General features: G+C 36.5%; 1 protein-coding gene across 3 annotated transcripts in view; it reads left to right on the forward strand.

Moving 5' to 3' along the window:
• LOC131432712 (putative tyramine receptor 2) overlaps positions 1–21,383 on the forward strand; it is a 213,876-nt gene that overhangs the window by 180,190 nt on the left and 12,303 nt on the right. For all 3 annotated transcript variants that reach the window (XM_058599170.1, XM_058599169.1, XM_058599172.1), the window contains one exon: positions 7,010–8,852. In XM_058599170.1, the coding sequence (XP_058455153.1) occupies positions 7,224–8,813 (1,590 nt within the window). In that variant the 5' untranslated portion in view covers positions 7,010–7,223 and the 3' untranslated portion in view covers positions 8,814–8,852. The remainder of the gene's footprint in view (positions 1–7,009; positions 8,853–21,383) is intronic.

Here is a 21,383-nt window from a genome sequence, read left to right on the forward strand (position 1 = left end):
TTTTACTTATTCCGGTTTGTAGGTTTTATTAGATAGCACTTATAGAAAATATACGTTTCCAAATGTGTTTTTGCAAATGCAATTAATATGAATCCCAGATTCAGATAGGTGTTGGATCAATCGAATTTCGATGACCCATTTCGAATAAAGAGCAAATCATATTTCCAGGTCATCATTCCATTTACCAGCCCCGCCTCAATGCAATGTTTGTATCAAATTAATTCCAACATTATGTAGAGCAAATCTCACTCTAACTGAGAGTTCCATATCGGGTCCAAACGGAAGAATATTTAGATGTCTAAATCGAACAAAAATCAAAATATTTCAGATCCCATAGATATGAACCATCGAGTATCTCCATTCGAATTCAAAAGTCGTGTATTGCCTTTCTCACCTAAATGGTATACAATCACGATGAAAACCGACGACTGAACCGAGCCCCGAAGGGCCAAACGTCACATACTGTTGGAATCAGTTCGTCGAAATCGGCAAATGTCTGTGTATGTATGTATAATTCCAAATAGATGCCTTGCCTCATTTCAACAAACTTAGATTTAAATGAAAGGCTTAGTTTCTAATGAAAGGGTTTAGGATATTGCCGGTACCGCAGTTACAGGATGATAAGTGCGAAGAATTCATAGAAGGTTGATTTTTCATAACTAATTGGTAAATTTCTAATTCTTCTTGTTTTCGGAAGTACTGGATATAGTGGTTAAATAGTCCAAAACCGATTTTTTTTAAAATAATTTTCACAAACATTGATTCAAATAAATGATCCTATCCTCCCATAAAATATTATATAAATATAGTATACTAGTTGGCACGGAGAACTTCGTCCCTCCCGGAATTCGTATCTGGATTCAACCATATTCAGTTTGCAAAACTATCAAAGGACCTGAACATTTCACTTGAAATTTATTACATTTAATAATTTAACTTAGTACTTTGTTTGAATTAATCTAATAAAGTGCAATCACTTTGATTTCTTTTCACTCACATTCGGTCATAAAAATAGTTGGCATAACCGATAGAGTTGTCCAAACCATCGAACGGTATACGGGAAAGTTCAGTAATATGTTATTTTTGTTTTCTGGTAGATGTCGAATTTATTCTACGCTTCCCTCAAATATATCGAATTACGTTATTGCCAAGTCGATGTTTTATGTGGGTGCATTTTTGCAGAATAACATATCGGCTGAAAAGTTCGTATCGTTTCTATGAGAGGGCGCAACTAGAATTAAATCCATACCATTTTCAGTTAGTACCAACCTTCAAAAGATACGTGTATAAATTTGAAAGCTGTCTGATTATTAGTTTGTGAGATATTGCATTTTGAATGAAGCTACTTTTGTTATTGTGAAAAAAATGGAAAAAAAGGAATTTCGTGTGTTGATGAAACACTACTTTTTGATGAAAAAAAGTGCCGCCGATACCAAAAAATGGCTTGATGAGTATTATCCAGACTCTGCACCGAGCGAAGCAACAATTCGTAAGTGGTTTGCAAAATTTCGTACTGGTCATATGAGCACCGAAGATGATGAACGCAGTGGACGTCCAAAAGAGGCTGTTACCGATGAAAACGTGAATAAAATCCACAAAATGATTTTCAATGACCGTAAAGTGAAGTTGATCGAGATAGCTGACACCCTAAAGATATCAAAGAAACGTGTTGGACATATTATTCACGAATATTTGGATATGAGAAAGCTTTGTGCAAAATGGGTGCCGCGTGAGCTCACAATCGATCAAAAACAACAACGAATTGATGATTCTGAGCAGTGTTTGGAGCTGTTATATCGAAATAAAACCGATTTTTTTCGTCGATATATAACAATGGACGAAACATGGCTCCATCACTTCACTCCGGAGTCCAATCGACAGTCAGCTGAGTGGACTGCACGCGATGAACCGGTAAGGTTATGGCGTCTGTATTTTGGGATTCGCATGGTATAATTTTCATCGACTACCTTGAAAAGGGAAAAACCATCAACAGTGACTATTATATAGCGTTATTAGAGCGTTTGAAGGACGAAATTTAAAAACAAACGGTAAAAAATTTAGAAGCAATGAAGAGGTAATCGCTGAAACTGAGGCCTATTTTGAGGCAAAGAACAAATCGTACTACAAAAATGGTATCGAAAAGTTGGAAGATCGCTATAATCGCTGTATCGCCTCTGATGGCAATTATGTTGAATAATAAAAACGAATTTTTGCAAAAAAATATGTGTTTCTATTAAACGATACGAACTTTTCAGCCAAACTGTTACGTTAAAACTTTAGTGTTGTTCTTTAGAGAAAAACTGAACTGGTGAGAGTTTAATATCTTTGAGGTCCCGTATGATATTTAAGCGTATTACAATAATAAAAATTTCAATCACCATCAGCGCATTACCTGGACTGTGTGAGCCATTACGATCGGTGCCATTTTGTCTTTAGGATATCATGTAAAAACCTTCTAAAACAGTCTCCATGCATAATTAAAAGAAACACCATACTATTTTAAGGGCCATTTTAAATCAATCGCTGTACCTTTGTACCTAACCATTGAATTTTACTGTCCACTGCCTCGTCACTACACTATCACTAAAGTGTAATAATTGCAATACAGATACGAATTCCGAACTACTTTTTGTAGTCTTCATCATTGTATTCTGTTTTATAAGTTTGTTGGTTTGCACTAATGAATACGGCAAAAAGTAGTTTAAAATACGTATCCGTATGTAAGTATTAAACCATAGTAAAAGTTTAGGCCCGTGACAGTTGATCTTAGAATTTAAATGTGATAAACAAAGTAAAATTGATTCAAAATTCAACAGGCCAACGCAAGAAGGTGATTTATTAGGTAATTTATCTATTCGACGTGAGTCTCTATTAAGGAATGTATCGAGAATAAGCTATCCACATACATTTGTGTTGTACGCATGTATTTGTGATAGTTTTTTATGCTCAGATCACAGCATGCTGTGCGTTTGGCTGTCAGCTTTCGTTTGTTTACTTGTTTGTGCGGTTGAAATGCTGCGTTTTCAAAATGTCGCGTATTGAAAAAGAAGTGAAAATTAAGGTTCTGGACACATGGCTAAGTGAGATGGGTATTTCTATGCGAGAATTGGCGAAGCGGTTTGGAATTCATCATGCCAGTGCACTATGGTCCGAAACAGGAAATTAGCGTGACAAAAATGTTTTCACTATTAAATATTAGTTTTTTGTAGATGGTGTCTTCACACTAGTTGTTTGTAATCAAATGGCGCTCCTTTTGATGAAAAATGTTACTAGGGTGGTCCTCATTTAGATTGAAATCTGAAATCTAACTTTCTTAATTGAACTCAAAAATGATTTTGTTGTACGATAAAGCTGTAGAAAATTTTATTTTGAGCAACTTTGCTGACAAAAGCACCTCTCTAGCTTTTTATTTGATCGAGTTACATCAATTTTCCCGAATAAAAGTAAGGTGGCTCCTGAAAAATCCCTTTTTTTGTTCTAACTTTTTTGTGGAACGTTCTATGGAAAAGTAGTCTTGAGAAGAGTTGTTGAACTAATTATTGCGCACAATTTTGCTCCACCAAGCTTTTTCATATGAGCTACCAGTAAGAAGTTATGATTATTTTTTCATCAAAAACTGGTCAAGCTTCGAAAGGATTTCAGGGAAGTTGATGTAACTCGATAAAATGAAATGCTAGAGAGGGGTTTTTATCAGCAAAGTTGCTCAGAATAAAATTTTCTACAGCTTTATTGTACAACGAAATCATTTTTGCGTTCAATTAAGAAAGTTAGATTTCAGATTTCAATCCAAATGAGGACCACCCTGATAACATTTTTCATCAAAAGGAGCGCCATTTGATTACAAACAACTTGTGTGAAGACACCAACTACAAAAAACTAATATTTAATAGTGAAAATATTTTTGTCACGCTAATTTCCCGTTTCGGACCACTGTGCAGTGTTAAAACTAGCATTAATAAGTTTGGGGAACACTATTCTTTGGATGAGCTACCAGGAAGAGGCAGAAAACCCGGTTCTTCCAACCCGAAACTGGACCATAAAGTGGTATCTCTAATCGTGAAGAACAAATCAATGTCAATACGTGATTTGGCCTAAAAAGCAGGAACGAGTGTCGGAATGATCCAGCGTATCAAGAGACGAAATTCGGTCGAAAGGTACTGGTATGGCAAGCAATATGTTCCTGTGGTTTGAAGTCAACCATTTTTTACACTACCGGAACTATAAATGTAGAAATCTATCGATCTGAGTGTCTCCAGAAGAGATTGCTGCCTTTATATAAGAAGCATAGTACACCTCCACTGTTTTGGCCGGATTTAGCGTCGACTCACTATGCCAAAACCACTCTCGATTGGCTAGCGGAAAATGGTATAGATTTCGTCGAGAAAAATATCAGTCTTCAATTTTTAGTTTGAATAAAAGATCGTTTTTTATCACAATTTGAATGAAAAGTTTGTGGGTAGCTTATTTTCGATACACTCCTTACGTTGATAGTTAGGCAGATTTAACGTTTGAGATTACGGTTATAATTTGACTTTGCAACTTACACACCTCAATGATATTATCTCTAAATGACATTTTAACACATTGCGGAAATAAAAATCACATCGCACGAATCAAGAAGAGGGAGATTCACTCTTCTGGAATTCTTAGAAATCTATGAATTATTGAAGAACCTATCCACATGACTATCCTTTCATTTGTTTGTAATACTCCGTATATTGCTTTGGTTTGTCCATACACACCTTTTCTTTAGTTTGGTTTGACGGCATTGAACACAATTTATATTCCGCAAAATGGCTTAGAAATCATGAATGTTGTTCAATTGGTGCCCATACTAAATTAAGCATCAGAATTGAAGTTATGGAACAAGTTGATTAAGTAGACTCAGTAAAATAGTCACACAAACACGATTTTCATAATAATATAGTATACATAATTTGTTCTTCAGTTGGCATGCATTGCCCAACTCGATATGCGTCAAACAATCATAATAATAATTGAAAACTGTACTTGAATCTACAAAAGACCATATACATAATTTGAAAAAAATCCGAAATATATATAAAATTTGGTCTTCCCATTGCTATAAAATATACATTGGGCAAACGAAAAAAACACTAGACATACGTTTCGAAGAGCACATCGCAGAAGTATTTAAAGCTTCTAAAGAAGTGGAAAAAAGACTATCATACCGTTTGAAGATCATGATCTTAGGATGAATGACATACAAATTTTAAGAAAGATCCATAGAAACTAGACGTAGCTGAAAGTTTAGAAATGTATAAAAAAAGCTCTAGCTATTCAAGTTACTGTCTAAATATAAAGAATAAACAAATATAGGAAATCCATGAATAATCAAAGTTACTACCAAATATTCCCATAGTAAATTCAGTTAGTTGTAATTAAAGAGTAAATGAATTGAATTAAAAAGTTCATATTGTCATGAATGTGAATATAAATTAGGGTAACGGTACCCCCATTCATCCCAGCTCCATTCGACATCTCATATGCGAAAACTATTAGTTAGGGTGAGATCTGCTGTCTCTGTTTGATAGATTGACTTTAAGAGTAAAATGAAATTAGGTGGTTCGCTTCGAGTTTTCGCGTCGCTATAACAGCAGCATTGCACAGTTTTCGAACTTAGAATCGAAGATATTCTTTTCGATTTTACCACAATTCATCGAATTTAACAGTCGAGTCTTCGGCAAAATAACATGACGACTCTAGTAATGAGATGACTTTTGGTACAAAAGCCCTATATTTTCAGGCTCCATAGTTTTTTTTAGATTCTTTGTCGCAGAACACAGATTTTATCACAGATTTGTGCAGATTTTTAATAATATTTCATCAAAATGGCAGATTTTCAAAATAATTCTCACAGATTTTCGCAAATTATGATCGCTAATATGCAACACAGATGTTAAATAGATTTATCAAGTTGAAACATGGATGAATCATGACAGAAATCAGAATCAGAACAAATTGGCTCAAATGACACGTTCCCCTTGATATTTGGAGATTTGTGCCTTTAATATGATAACTCTGCCAGTGAAACACGAAACGTTTTTAGCTTGACCAACAAACATAAATTCAAGATAACAATATTCCATACGATCCATGGAAAAATGTTAGGTCAGTTATCGTGAAGCAGTAGGCTCAGTAATAGTGTAATTTTATGGACCCTTTGTTAATAAGCGTCGACAAGTTTCGGCAAAATTCCAAGGATATAATACAAGTTTCAAAGGAGGCAAACATATTCAGCACAAAAATATTTGTTGTATCCATTGCTTTTATTGCTTCGTAGGTTAAGACAATAAAAACTAATTAAATCCTAAGCAATAATTCTAAGTAAATTTTACTTTCTTATTTTATGAAACACTGGATACTGTAACTTGATATTTTTTCAAACATAAGCAAAAATTGTCATAGTTACGGAGCATGTAGCGGTTTGACGCTTGTTGTTTTGCTTCAAATGATGATTGAACTGCAACCGACAGTGAACCTAGTTCATCGAGTGGCTCTATTCAAATGATATTTGAGATGAATCTTGTGTGGTATTTTTATACAGGCGTAAAAATTACCTTGTTTTAAAACAGTTACACGAACAAAACTGGTTTCAAACAACCAGGTTCGGCAGCATTTGGGATGGAAAAACTAGATTGAGTTTGTATTCGAGTAAAAAAACGACAGCAACTGCCAACTTTTGATAGATCAGATGGCTAATTTTAAATATTTTCCATCATCATGCGTTTCTCATCGGAATCCACAAATCCTAGACACAACAGTTATGGGCTGACACAACCGTACTGAGATGTTGTTTACTATTATTGGTTTCTCTGCCGCTTCGAACATTAGCACTTCTATATTCCCATTTGCAGCTCCTAACATAGATGCCAGTGCGATGTGAATTCATTCGATTAATTCCCGTCCACTGTTCCCTTCCGACGTGTGCAGACAGACTGACCCAAAAGTGATAAATTTTCTCGTTTGTTTGCTTTTGTCATTTCAGAAAAACCACCATTTTCACCAGAGTACCAGCGTCGTCCGAGCTTTGGCTGCTTTGATGTGTGCGCGCACGCCATTGAACGGAAAGAACAACTTCAGCGCCTACTGATGCTATGTGACTGGCTGTGGCATTTGTTACCGAACAGACCCCAAAGTTCACAAGTGGTTATTTCGGTGAATTTGAGGACCGTAAATGCAGTGAGAATAATGCTTAGAGAATGGCAATTGTATCAGTGATACCGGTTTCCAACATTACACACTCCAGTGACAATGGCAATGGGACGGCGAATGGAACTACCGGCGTTAGTGATGGTGGGGGGGACGCTGGGGGATCAGTCGGTGGCTGTCCCCGTCCCGATGATACACTATATCCTAGTATGTTTGGAATTGACCTTGCTGTACCGCAGTGGGAAGCGATTGGAACCGCATTGGTACTGACACTCATCATCATCATTACCATCGTCGGTAACGTGTTGGTGATTTTGAGTGTGTTCACGTACAAACCTCTCCGGATAGTACAAAACTTCTTCATCGTATCTCTGGCGGTGGCAGATCTGACTGTTGCCATCCTGGTGCTGCCCTTCAATGTAGCCTACTCGATATTGGGCCGCTGGGAGTTTGGTATTCACGTCTGCAAGATGTGGCTAACTTCCGACGTTCTCTGTTGTACTGCTTCCATCCTGAACTTGTGTGCCATAGCACTAGATAGGTACTGGGCTATTACCGATCCAATAAATTATGCCCAGAAACGAACCCTGGAGCGTGTGCTGGCATTGATTGCCGGTGTGTGGATACTATCATTGGTAATTAGTTCACCACCGTTGATCGGCTGGAATGACTGGCCGGAGGAATTTTCCAGTGAATTCCCATGTCAATTAACGAGCAATCAGGGTTATGTCATCTACTCATCGCTTGGGTCGTTCTACATCCCGTTGGTCATCATGACAATTGTGTACATCGAAATCTACATAGCGACCCGGCGGCGTCTCCGGGAAAGGGCACAGGCTTCCAAGATAAATACTCTGGCCAGCAGAAGCATCGGAGTGATAGGCGGTAAGGAACTGGCAACCGCTCAGCATCATCCACCGGATCGAGAATCAATTAGCAGTGAAACCAACCACAACGAACATCCGAACAATAGTACCAGCAGTAGCAGCACCGATCACAGGTCCCAGCGTAAGCGGAAGAAGAAAGCCAAGGAAAAGAAGGAAGCCAAGGAGGCTGCTAAGCGTGCCAAGCAGGAGGCGGAAACTCAACTCCGAATGGCTCTCCGGGATGAAGAATCCGTCACGGAGTATCCGGAGAATTCGTCCATGGGTAAAGCAAACTGTGATATAAAATTGGCCATCGATCCGAACGGGATTGCGGCGACGGGTGCAGAAACAGCGGAGGAAAGCGGTGGAGCTAATCCAACTATCGCTAATACTACCACCAACGGGGATGGCACCGTTGGCGATACAAAATCCAAAAAAGCCGTGGTTACCCGAGGACGGATGAAACAGTCGTTCCGGAAGGCTGGAGGCCTTAATCAGTTTATCGAGGAGAAACAGAAAATCTCCCTTTCGAAGGAACGGCGAGCGGCGCGTACGCTCGGCATCATCATGGGAGTTTTTGTGGTTTGCTGGTTGCCCTTCTTCCTCATGTACGTGATCCTGCCGTTTTGTCCAACGTGCTGTCCGACAAATAAGTTAATTAATTTTATCACATGGCTTGGTTACATCAACTCTGCTCTAAATCCTATTATTTACACAATATTCAATTTAGATTATAGGCGTGCATTCAAACGGCTCCTGGGTATCAAACCATAGTTAGGAGATGTACAATGGCGATAACTACGTTTTAGAATGGTAAGATGAATGCCAGCAAATGGCTTGTTACTTGGCTTGGCTTGGGAATGACACATATGCTGCTAGTTAACCGGATTCATCCCTACCCCAGATCGAAACGCATCGAATAAATGCCAGATGCTTCGGATAGTAAAATCTGATTATTTATTCTTGAAACCCTTCGGCAATCATACGCTTCTCGCACAAAGCTGGTCGGATTTTCTAAATAAGATTCATCGATTCAATTTCGTTCCTTCATCACGTGTAAACACTAAAACTAAACGGCCTTCTCCCGATAACATCCCCAACAACCACAAACTTGATAATATCCAAAGAAACGACATACAAATCATCCCCCAACAGCACTCTCGTATATTTAAACGAACTCTACTGAGAGGAAACATATTTCGTTCTGCCTGTGATGAAAAAAAATTTTTTTTTTCTTGTTAGCCCCACCCACCCCGACATTTTCCCATGTGACTAAAAGTAAAAGCATGCTTCACAGCTGACTTCACACACAAATCAACAGAAAAAATTGCCAACAACCGCCGAGGTCGCAGCCTACTGCAAATGACAAACTTTGCCAATATTTGCTTTGCATGCGTGAATGGGAAAAAGATTTACTTTGATATCCACCTACAGTGCGACGGAATCAAAGGAACCAAACTGATACACTCTCGCTCCAATTATTCCAGAGGGAAATTATTTTCTGGGTGTATTTATCTAGGGAGGAGAGTTTGTTTATGTTGCGTTGCTCCGTTGCTCTAAGCGCTCGATAGTGACCAATCTACTACTGCTGCTAATCTGCTGTCACTCATCGGAGTTGGATAGATAATTGAACTTTTGGGAACTGCTTTGGAATCGAATACCATTTCGATTGGTGTTTTTCAAGATTGGCACGTGGAAGTGTTGAATATAAATACTAAAGTTTTTACCGATACTGTGATAGATATCTGTTACATAATGAATGGTTGTCGTAAAATTGAAAACTGTCAAAAATAAAACTCCAACTTGGCGATTTTAACGCGCAGATTTAACGTTTGATTTATTGCATTGGTGTCTACTCACTGAGCCGTAGAATAAATTGTAGTGTATTTAGTAATCCCAAATTTTAAATTCCCCTAGTCAAATACAGTACATGATTACAAACAAATACGAAAATACAGTATTTGTGGGGTACAATTGTATCCAAGGGATACGGGACGGGGCACAGGACTTAAAATTATTATTTTATTTCAAATGATCAAACTCAAATTTTGCCGAAAGGTTTTGAAATGACACTGTACCGTTTATTTGTAAATACATTGAAATTAATTATTTTTGAAGAAATTTTCCTTCAATTTTTACATAAAACTTGGTATAACTCAATAAATAAACATCAGATGTCGAAAACTTTCAATAGTTTTCTAGCGGATGATTTGCGACTTAGCCCAACACTCTCTGAGTTCTCGACCTATGAGCGAATTACCTACCAGCAATAACTCATTTAAACTTGATTATTGATCAGTGCAGATAGTAAAAAAATACATGTTCTCGGTACAAGGAAGAATATTTTTCACAGAACTTTATCTGAATTGGAAAACAAAATATCCACAGATTTATAAAACAATTCTAGTTTAAATGTTTATTATTTTGGATTGCGCATGCGTTCTTATAAACCATTATTTCTAGTATTTTCTTTACTTTCGTTGAGAGTTATCACACTTGATATGGGTTTTATTATTTTTTGTTTGTTTATTATTTAGCTCCTATTCCAACTTGTAGTTGACGTTTAACGCAAGCCTGAAAAAAAGTTGGAAAGGTAACTTCGAGCTGTCATAGCTCAGCTGTTTTTCAACGAATCTTAACCCTTGAATTTTGTGAAGTTCGTAAATTGGTTCAAAAACTTTGTAGGAGACGTTTGGTAAGGGAAAACCAATGAAAATTTGATTTTTCCCGTTCCAGGTTTTTTCACGCGCCCAATATGCCCTATCTGCTTTCCTATTTTCTTTCCTTTGGCATAAACGTCGCATAGAAAATATTGAACACTTCAACTTCACCGAACTTTGTCGTTAGTCAACCGATTTTCGAAATTTGTTCACCATTGAAAAGGTACTACTTCCAGAAATAAAATGCGCTGAAAAACCCGAAAAATAGGATTGTTTACCCAAAGTTAAAATGAAAACTGTAGATAGACTTTTCACAATGATCGTAAATATCTCGAAATTCAAAGCGATGGCCTATATATTTTTACACATCATTCAATTGCTAGTGATACCAGCTATAATTTTCACCCAACAACCATTCCTGAACTATCGAAAGAAAACTTTATAAAATCGGTGAATATATAAATATATATGAATTTTTCATTTTTTTCACACACGAACAAAATTAACAAAAAAATTGAAACTTGGATTTCACTGACAATCTTAAAAATTTCGGTAAATATACCTAAGCTCTAAAAATAATTATATTTTTGTATTGGACAAAAGATCTAAACAATTTTCATGCACAACCAAAACGCAATTGATAACTAATAAAATTCTGATCTTGTTTTACTGCTCATACTTGCACTGCCCATACTTGCATATCGGTCCCATATGGAAAATCGGCATGTCGAGAAAAAGACGATCAAAATTTTATTTCCGATTTTTTTTATTTATTGTGATTCCTAATGCTAAATCATTGTATTATTACATGAAATATCGGTAATACACTTTTGCTATTCCAATATTGCAACAAATGAAATTATTAAAATTTGCACTGAATGGGACTGATATGTGGGTATTTTGCATATGGGACGGACATAAATTGGTATTTTTTCACATTTTACAGAACAAACAATAAACTATTATTGCAATTTCTGAGAGTATATTGAGGATAGATTTGATTCCTCAAGCTAACTCAAAATGGGCGAAAATCGATATGGGACTGATATGCGAATATGGGCAGTTTAGTTTTGCCGTAAAATCTTAAAAAAAAACCGGTAGAAGATCAAAATTTCCGATATATATTACGTTCCAACGTTTCTGCAAATCAAAGTGAATGTATTGCAATTCGTGTTGATTTCATCTGTTTCATAGAGACGTATAATTTTAGTTTTACTAATAAAATAAATAGAATTTGTGACAACACAATAGAACGTAAAATTATATGAATTTTAAATACTAACCTATGGCAAAAGAAAACAAATACAATTTAAAAATAATTTATTGTTTGATTTTTGTTTTACATGCAATTAAGAACATAAACATATATCTTAAATTTTCCGCTATCTTAAACGACATCAATTATAATGGATAGAATATTAACATTTAAATTGCACAAACTTAGAATTATTTCGGAAAGTATAGAATTCGAGAATCATTTGAATTTTCTATTACTAAATTATACATGAAAATCTATCATATACTTGTTTACCAATTTAAAAAAAGTAGAATTACGAATTTAGCACAAAGAATCTCACGAATTTAGCACAAAGAATTAAGTATAACCTGTTTTTATCAACCTAATGGTGTAATGATGCCTTTCTCATATCTCTCTTATTGTCATATAAAAAGGGTATTCTTCAAATCGATCGGTTAGGCCATCTTTCTCAGTGAAGTGAGTTCCACTATTCCAGGTACACAGTTCGAAAGAATCTCTTGATTGTACATCTTATAAGATGCACATAAATGGAGCGCCATATTTCACACAAATTTAAAAAAATGATGCAGGTGCCGCATGAATGCAGATAGGGCATACTTTGAGCTTGAAAAAAAAACTTGTAACGGAAAAAACAGATTTTCATTAGTTTGTCCAAAACGATCCTCAAGAATCATATACTTAAAATAATCTACAAACTTTACAAAATTCGAGAGTGTAAAATTTATAGAAATTGGTCAAGTAACAACTGAGCTATGATAGCTCAAAGTTACCTTTCTAACTTTTTTTCAGGCTTGGTATTTGGAGTGTTAATATCATGCATTATAAGGGCAAAGTGTTTCTTATTCACGTCAATCCGGTTATGTCTCTAACATTATCCACCCGTCATCAAACATATTTTGCTTGATCAGAACATGTTAACTTCTACCTATTCAAATAGGTTACATGGTTATTTTTCGATATAACGAAAGTAATTCTAGGTTTATGCTTAATTCTGTTTTTGCCACGTTCTATAAAAAAAGAAGCATCCAGGATTATCTTAATAATACAATGTTGATCTGAATTTATTAACGAAAGACTGTTCCGTTTGTAAATGAAGAGTTTTGTGTGCATGCCCATCGGTGTAACGTGAATAGAACATAAGCTCATTTCTAAATGTACGGTATCTAAATAATCTCTTCAAATCAAGTTAAATCACAAATACAGAAATATACTAGAACTAATAATTATACCAGAAAATGTATCACAAAAGGCTCTGATAACTAATTTGTATTTAACATACTCAAGTGATCACGATGTGAAGTAGAGGGAAAATGGCACGCACACAGATAAATCCAGCGCTAAAAATTATGACAGAACGCGGCTAGTTTTGATTTTGTTTTGAATTTTTTAATTGGCACCCAGTCTCGTATAGTGAAGAGTACGGTATTTTTAATGCCAAAAAAATCATTGGTTGGTTACGTCCTTAAAACTATATTGTCGGAACACTTAAGTATTAGTGTTACAGAATAGTGAGTATGATGGTGTAGAAAACTTTAAAATTCCTCTAAATTGGGCTCAAAACTGTTTCAATTCGTATGACATATTAGTTTCTGGTTAAACGAATCGATTTTTTTTTATATTTGCTTCTAATGTCTTCGAAATGCATAAAACATCGAGATCTGGTGTTTTTTCTTTGAATAAAGCTTGCTTCATTTAGAATTGGAACAAACTTTTGCTCATATTGTGGCGCTTCTGGTGGACGGATTTGGAAGCTCTTGGCGCCCACGTGTCGGAAATTTTGTCAGCTTCACGTATGATTTTTGACATTCCGAAAATCGACTGTACTTTGTAAACAATAAACATGGAAGCCGAAAGAAGGAAAAAAATTGTGCACAGTTATTTGGAAAATCCATTGTGGTCTGCATCTAGGCTAGCTAAACAGCTGAAATTGCCCAGAAATACCGTATGGCGCGTTATCAAACGGTATAAGAAAACATTGACGACGATTCGGAAGCCTCAAGCCGATCGTCGGAGTCGAACTGACGACCGGAAATTGCGTGGTAAGATTTTGAAGACGATTAAGAGGAATCCTAATCTATCGGACCGTGATTTGGTCAGAAAATTCGGTGCTGCCCATAGTACCGTGAGGAGAACTCGACTCCGGGAAGGAATCAAGTCGTATCGAGCTAGCAAACAGCCAGATCCGACCAAAAAACAGAATAGTGTGGTCAAAATTCGTGCTCGGAAACTATATGACCAGGTGCTGACCAAGTTCAACGGGTGTCTTCTGATGGACGATGAAACCTGTGTCAAGGCTGACTTCGATCAAATCCCAGGTCAAAAATTTTACTTGGCAACGGCTCGAGGGGATGTTCCAGCCAAATTTAAATTTGTTTTTGCCGACAAATTTGCAAGAAAATTTATGATTTGGCCGGGCATTTGCACCTGCGGCAAAAAAAACGAAAGTTTTCGTTACAAATAAGACAAATGACATCGGAACTATACCAAAAAGAGTGTCTCCAAAAACGAATTTTGCCGTTCATTCGATCCCACGACCATCCTGTAAAGTTTTGGCCAGATTTGGCAAGCTGTCATTACAGCAAAACCGTTTAAGAATGGTATGCAGAGAAAGTGGTCCAGTTTGTTCCGAAAAACCTTAACCCACTCAACTGCCCCCAGTGCCGCCCTATTGAGAAATACTGGGCAATCATGAAGAGGAGACTCAAGGCAAAGGGAAACGTTGTCAAAGACATCAATCAGATGACGACCTGGTGGAATAAGATAGCTAAAACGATGGACGAAGAAGGTGTGCTCCGCCTACTGAGCCGTGTTACAGGAAAAATTCGAGAATTCCTCCAAAACCGTGACGAATAATTTTATCCGTATTTTTTCTTAAAAGTATGAAGAAAACGCTACATTTGTATAAAAAAAGATCTTGAATACAATAAAAATAACTGAAATTCAGGCAATTGTCTTTGTTCCAATTCTATTTGAAGCAAGCTTTATCTACTCTCTGAAACATATCACATATAAAATTCTTAACACGGGAATTAGAGATGGAAAAAAAGAACATTTAGTTCATAATGCTTTTGGGTCACATTTAAAAGACTAATTATTTTTCACTTCTATTCAAACAAAGATTTTATCGTTGAACTGGAGTACAGGTTACTTGATAATGCTTTCTGGTGATATACTTGAATATGGTATTTCAAATCTTACGAAATACTTCTTCCAGTACTTGGAGATTTCTTTACAATAGAAACAGTTGTACGAAAGCATCAAACAGAAGATTGTTGACAATTTAAACACCTAAAGTTGATAATTTTAAATATGAATAAACAATGTTTCTTTGAGAAAGAACGCAGTATATAGACAAAAGAATTCCTTAATAAGATATAATTCAAACAACGCTTTCAGTAACAGTAATGAAAAGACAAACTGAATTTGAATGGTTCTGAACCACGATTTCTTGGTTGAGAAAATCATTATATTTTTACTTTCCAATATCTAGTTGTAGAGTTTGCTATTTTAGATAGGCCTCAGAGACGCATTTTCTTCTTACCGGTAATTGTCATTTGTTGCAGCAGAACTTTAAAATATTCTCCAGGATTGTTAATACCGATAAAAATCTGTCGACCCGGTGCCGATAGGCCAGTGATTTTCAAACTGGTTCCTACCACCCACCTGTGGGCGCTAGCTTATTTTTAGTGGGCACTACACACTAATTGGTCTGCAGGTGGGAAATAAGTCTCAGATAGTGGGATTTCCCATTTGAAAAAATCTTCCTGGGAAAAGTTCAAAGCTAATGCACAGAGAACAAACATCCAAGTAGAGATTCCAACATGTGTAAGAAATTTAACGGGTGTTTTAAAAAGTAATCAAAAAGTAGCAATTCTCCTGTAGAGGCGCTTCCTACAGCCCAGTAATATCTTATGGACTCTTGCGTTCGAGCTTTCATACAATGGTAATTCATGCGTGCAAAATCGTACGCCATTGAGATTTTTAACGGATTTTTACTTGTATGCTTTACTCAGCTTTTTGAATAAGTTTGTACTAGCTTGGATATCTGTTCTCTGTGGCTTATGTTTTCCTGAAAATTTCGTATATACAAGTAGAAAAATTTTCAATAAAGCATTGCTAAATCTCGTCCGGGATCAAGCCAAAATATTAGAACTACATTATGTCTGTTTGCCTTGAAATGACTCGCTGACAACAGTTTGTCGTTTCATCTAAAATTTGCGCCTTAAAATTTTCCCATATTTTTAATTTCGGCGTAGCTCCGGTATCTTGGAACGATTCATGTCCTTGAACAGTACGTTGTTTATTATATACCATCATGCCGAGATGATAAGATAAATTCAGCCAAAACAAAGCGAAGCAGTTATACTACTTGTGGAAAGGAAAACAATAAAATTTTTCGGAGCACCTGGACAACTGACGCCTGTTTCGTTTCCTCAAATAGTATAGCTGTTTCGTTCTGTTCTGTACATATTTTTTTGTTGATGATTCCGGTAGCGATTCAAAGGTCGCTTTTCAAGTCATTGAAACAAGTGGTTCATTACACTAGAAATTTGTTTAGCTCAAAATATTTGAGCCAGTAGCCGTTTAATATTTCTGTCCAGAATACTCTTTGACACCTGACCCTGTAGTCAAACTTTATCCGCTAAATGTGCGTTTTGATTATCGCACGATTTGGAGTTATTGTACTCTGATAAGTCGACAGTCCTGCTAGTTTTTCAATTCGATACACGGTATTCCCAGCTTGCTTGTAAAATCTTGGATAGAGAAGCAGGGGCTCCGTTTGAAACAGATTGTCACTCTTTTCGACAAATTTGTAACATCCGGTGTTCAATTACAACCCCTCTCGATTATAAATAATTATATGTTTGGCCGCATTGATCAATTTCAACTAATTGCGTGCGAGTAGTTCGGAATTTTTGCGATGGACGAGCGAAATATATACGTTGTTACTCTTGATTTGATGCCTTTTCTACAATCCGAGATCAAACATCAAAATTGAATACTAGTCATGGTATTTGATGAGATCGAAAGCGACATAGCGACGTTCGTGGACATAAATCAGCTTGCAATTGATGAAACACAACTCAGAAGTCTTCGGGGTAGAAATTAAATTGGTGAACTGACATTGCACGATCGGTGTGATTCAAATATTAGTCTTAATCCGGTGATCTAATACCGCACACAAACACTTGTGAAGCCCATTCCATACCTATCTAATCTCTCTCTTCGATTCTTCCCGCTTGGCAGAACGTTTTGATTTTGATTTTTGAGTATGATAACAATGCATTTGAGTATCATAACAAGAGTCAATTGAATGAATTGGAATACACTGACAGTGAAAGGTCAGAAGCTTTATGTTCATCGAATGTTATTTATTCGAAAGTGAAATCTTTTTCGCACTGATCCATGTCGACAAAATAAATTATACACATTTAAAACTTAATTTTGATCTCGGCGAAAAAAAATGCTGAAAACGAACGACAAAGCGATATTTTACTGAATTTCTCGGCAATTCAAAATGTTATACTGATATTCGGTTTTGTAAATTACCGTATTTACCAGCAATTGGTTATTTTGCCGAAATCTACCCATTAATCATATCAACTTGCCGAAATATCGGTAAAAAACTTTTAGACAACCAAAATTCGGTGAATCATCCATGTAGCCATTTTTCTTCAGTGTAAAACTGAGTGATGTAAATAAGTGCATGTGTTCATATGTGGAATTAGTTGCAAATAAAAAATTGAATCCGAATATAGCGATATGTTTCATGACATCAAGAACAAATTTGTTCAATGTTCGACGATTATTCGTGACAAGAAATCCCCCAGAGCAGTCTTATGGGATGAAGATCCTTGCAACGCCAATCTACTGCATGAAATTGATTGGACTCCGGTATAATATATTTCTTTGAATATTCAATGTTTTATTGAGCCATTGCTTTCGTTGTAGTAGAAAATCGAATTGTGTTCTCTACTGTAACTAACATGGAAGTGCATCCATTCTACGGCGTGTATGTTTGGCAATATATTTTTCATGGGACATATTTTTTTCTTATTTTACATTAGTTCAACAGCCAACATAATGTTGAAATAAATAAATCAATGAGAACTAATTTTTACTAGAATGTTTATTTTATTTTTAAAATTTTATTTTAATTATTTACTTTAAATCTCGGCATTAGCTCACATGCTTGAGCACCGTTAGGTAATTTGATTCCAAAAGCGATGAATATCTCGGTAATTTCTCGAAAAATACCGATAATTTCAGTTGTTTTAATGTTTGCCGAGATGATTGCCGAGCACTCGGCTGTTCAAATCGAGATTCGGGGAAAAAAATTAAGTGTGTATTATCCCGTAGCTTTAATAACAGAATATATTTTTTTTCGGAGACCTCTTGCTTATATAGTTTCGATTGAATTAAGTTCGATGCGACAACTAAAGGCTTAGAGCTAACAGTTCGGCTGAAAAGTTCGTATCGTTTAATAGAAACACACATTTTTTGCCAAAATTCGTTTTTATTATTCAACATAATTGCCATTAGAGGCGATACAGCGATTATAGCGATCTTCCAACTTTTCGATACCATTTTTGTAGTACGATTTGTCCTTTGCCTCAAAATAGGCCTCAGTTTCAGGGATTACCTCTTCATTGCTTCTAAATTTTTTACCAGCGAGCATTCCCTTGAGGTCTGAGAGCAGGAAAAAGTCACTGGGGGCCAAATCTGGAGAATACGGTGGATGAGGGAGCAATTCGAAGCCCAATTCGTTCAATTTCAGCATGGTTTTCATCGACTTGTGACACGGTGCTTTGTCTTGATGAAACAAAACTTTTTTCTTCTTCAAATGAGGCCGTTTTTTTAAATTGCGTCCTTCAAACGCTCTAATAACGCTATATAATAGTCACTGTTGAAGGTTTTTCCCTTTTCAAGGTAGTCGATGAAAATTATACCATGCGAATCCCAAAATACAGACGCCATAACCTTACCGGCCGATTGTTGAGTCTTTCCACGCTTTGGGTTCGGTTCATCGCGTGCAGTCCACTCAGCTGACTGTCGATTGGACTCCGGAGTGAAGTGATGGAGCCATGTTTCGTCCATTGTTATATATCGACGAAAAAAATCGGTTTTATTTCGATACAACAGCTCCAAACACTGTTCAGAATCATCAATTCGTTGTTGTTTTTGATCGATTGTGAGCTCACGCGGCACCCATTTTGCACAAAGCTTTCTCATATCCAAATATTCGTGAATAATATGTCCAACACGTTCCTTTCTTCAGGGTGTCAGCTATCTCGATCAACTTCACTTTACGGTCATTGAAAATCATTTTGTGGATTTTTTTCACGTTTTCATCGGTAACAGCCTCTTTTGGACGTCCACTGCGTTCATCGTCTTCGGTGCTCATATGACCAGTACGAAATTTTGCAAACCATTTTTTGGTATCGGCGGCACTTTTTTTCATCAAAAAGTAGTATTTCATCAACACACGAAATTCCTTTTTTTCCATTTTTTTCACAATAACAAAAGTAGCTTCACTCAAAATGCAATATCTCACAAACTAATAATCAGACAGCTGTCAAATTTATACACGTATCTTTTGAAAGTTGGTACTAACTGAAAATGATATGGATTTAATTCTAGTGGCGCCCTCTCATAGAAACGATACGAACTTTTCAGCCGATCTGTTATTCTAACTCTACTCTGTAATTACACTTCATTCTAAAATCAGCTTCGGATTATAGCGTCAATGCGTCACATTTCGTGAAGCAATATTCCCAGCAAGATGTGTTGAAAATAGAAGCTTTCATTAGCAAACCAACACAGACAGATTTGGTACGGTACGAAGTTCATTGAAATAGGAATGAAATATCTTCTAACATTAATGATAATGAATTATCGGAGAACATGCCCTCTTAATCTCACTCATTTGTCTTCGTTGGCATACGGAATAAAACCTAAACCAGATGCGGACGAAAACGATGAATTGGCTTGGCAAATAAACAACTGACAAAATTAATTTTCATCATTCCTCTAATTGCTGTTGAACAGTTTCACTATGAATGAGTAGCAATAAAATATTATTGAAATTTGCCGGTGACCTGTTTTCCATTTCCGCATTACTGTCGAGGGCACTTGTAATTCTACAATCCGCAACGACACGGGGTTTGTGTTCTTCATTTTTCATTCAAAGGCGTTCACATTTTATTTACTTCACGCCACCGTTTTATGTGGGAAACTCGTTTTTTTTTTCATAATTTAACTTGAAGTAATAAAGTAGGTGCTCATCCTAGAATGGCATTAGTCTTACGAGAAAAATCTGAATTCATAAATTACATTTAGACGCAGATTTAACGCAAATATTCATGACTATAGGATCGAAATTCTGATGAGTTAATCAGAAAATGAGTTTTTAACATATCAATAAATGAGTTTTTACGTTGAATGGTTGATATCAACTTGACCTAATTGGTCTTCTCGAACTTCTTCATTCCTGTCCGAGCACTCTCGAGCAGCAAAAAGACCATACCAACAGTAGGCTACTACTGTCTCATAACCGCAAACAAGTCCCCCATGGTTACGTGATAACTCTTTGCGCTCGCTGGTTATCAGGAAAAAAAATGTCATCCGTCCAACTTTTACTGCCACCCCCTCGCTTTGTTCGAGGTTCTGTTCGAGTGAAGCTGAATCGGTGCCCGTTCAAGCAAATGCTTATTTTCTTCGTTCTGAGATTTTCCTTGAGAAGCACTTTCGTGCTGATTCCATTGTCTGTCGAGTTAAAAGCGCAAGCCCCGCAGGACATAAATAAAAACAAGTGTTCTGCCATACTCGGGTTGATACTAGGAAACATCTAAGAGAAGAATTGCTCTCATTTTCCCTGTGGCAATCACCCGTAGGATTGCAATGTTGAAAATTTCCCATCGCGTAGCAGTTTTATCCGTTCCTATGAAGTAAAAGTGGTAAAATTGACGATGCGTTATTTTTGTTTTCCTCAGCGCCCTCGCTCAATTACAACAGGGCATCATGAACACAAGGCTCACTTGGATGGAGGAAAAATGTTTTGGCATATAATATCACTCACAACTATTCAGAATTCCGAAATGCTATTCATATTTTCGATCTCTTTACGAAATGGAAATAAGAGAAAACATCACAATCTTGAGTGTACCATGTACTGTAAATAACAGCTTACGCTTACCGGAAACATCATCGAAACATGATTCTATAGTCTAGAATCGCTGGTGCATATGTAAAAATGATTTACATAAAATCTAAAAGATAAAACCTGTTACCAAGTTGAAACAGCAGCGTTTGAATTGTAATACATCCCTTTTGTCGGAATAGAATATAGTTATTCGATCCAACAAACCACCACAGACTACCAGACTCGACAGTCGACTTCGATTTGAACGATCACTTACAGAAACG

Source organism: Malaya genurostris, chromosome 2 (assembly GCF_030247185.1).
Source record: "Malaya genurostris strain Urasoe2022 chromosome 2, Malgen_1.1, whole genome shotgun sequence".
Taxonomy (NCBI): domain Eukaryota; kingdom Metazoa; phylum Arthropoda; class Insecta; order Diptera; family Culicidae; genus Malaya; species Malaya genurostris.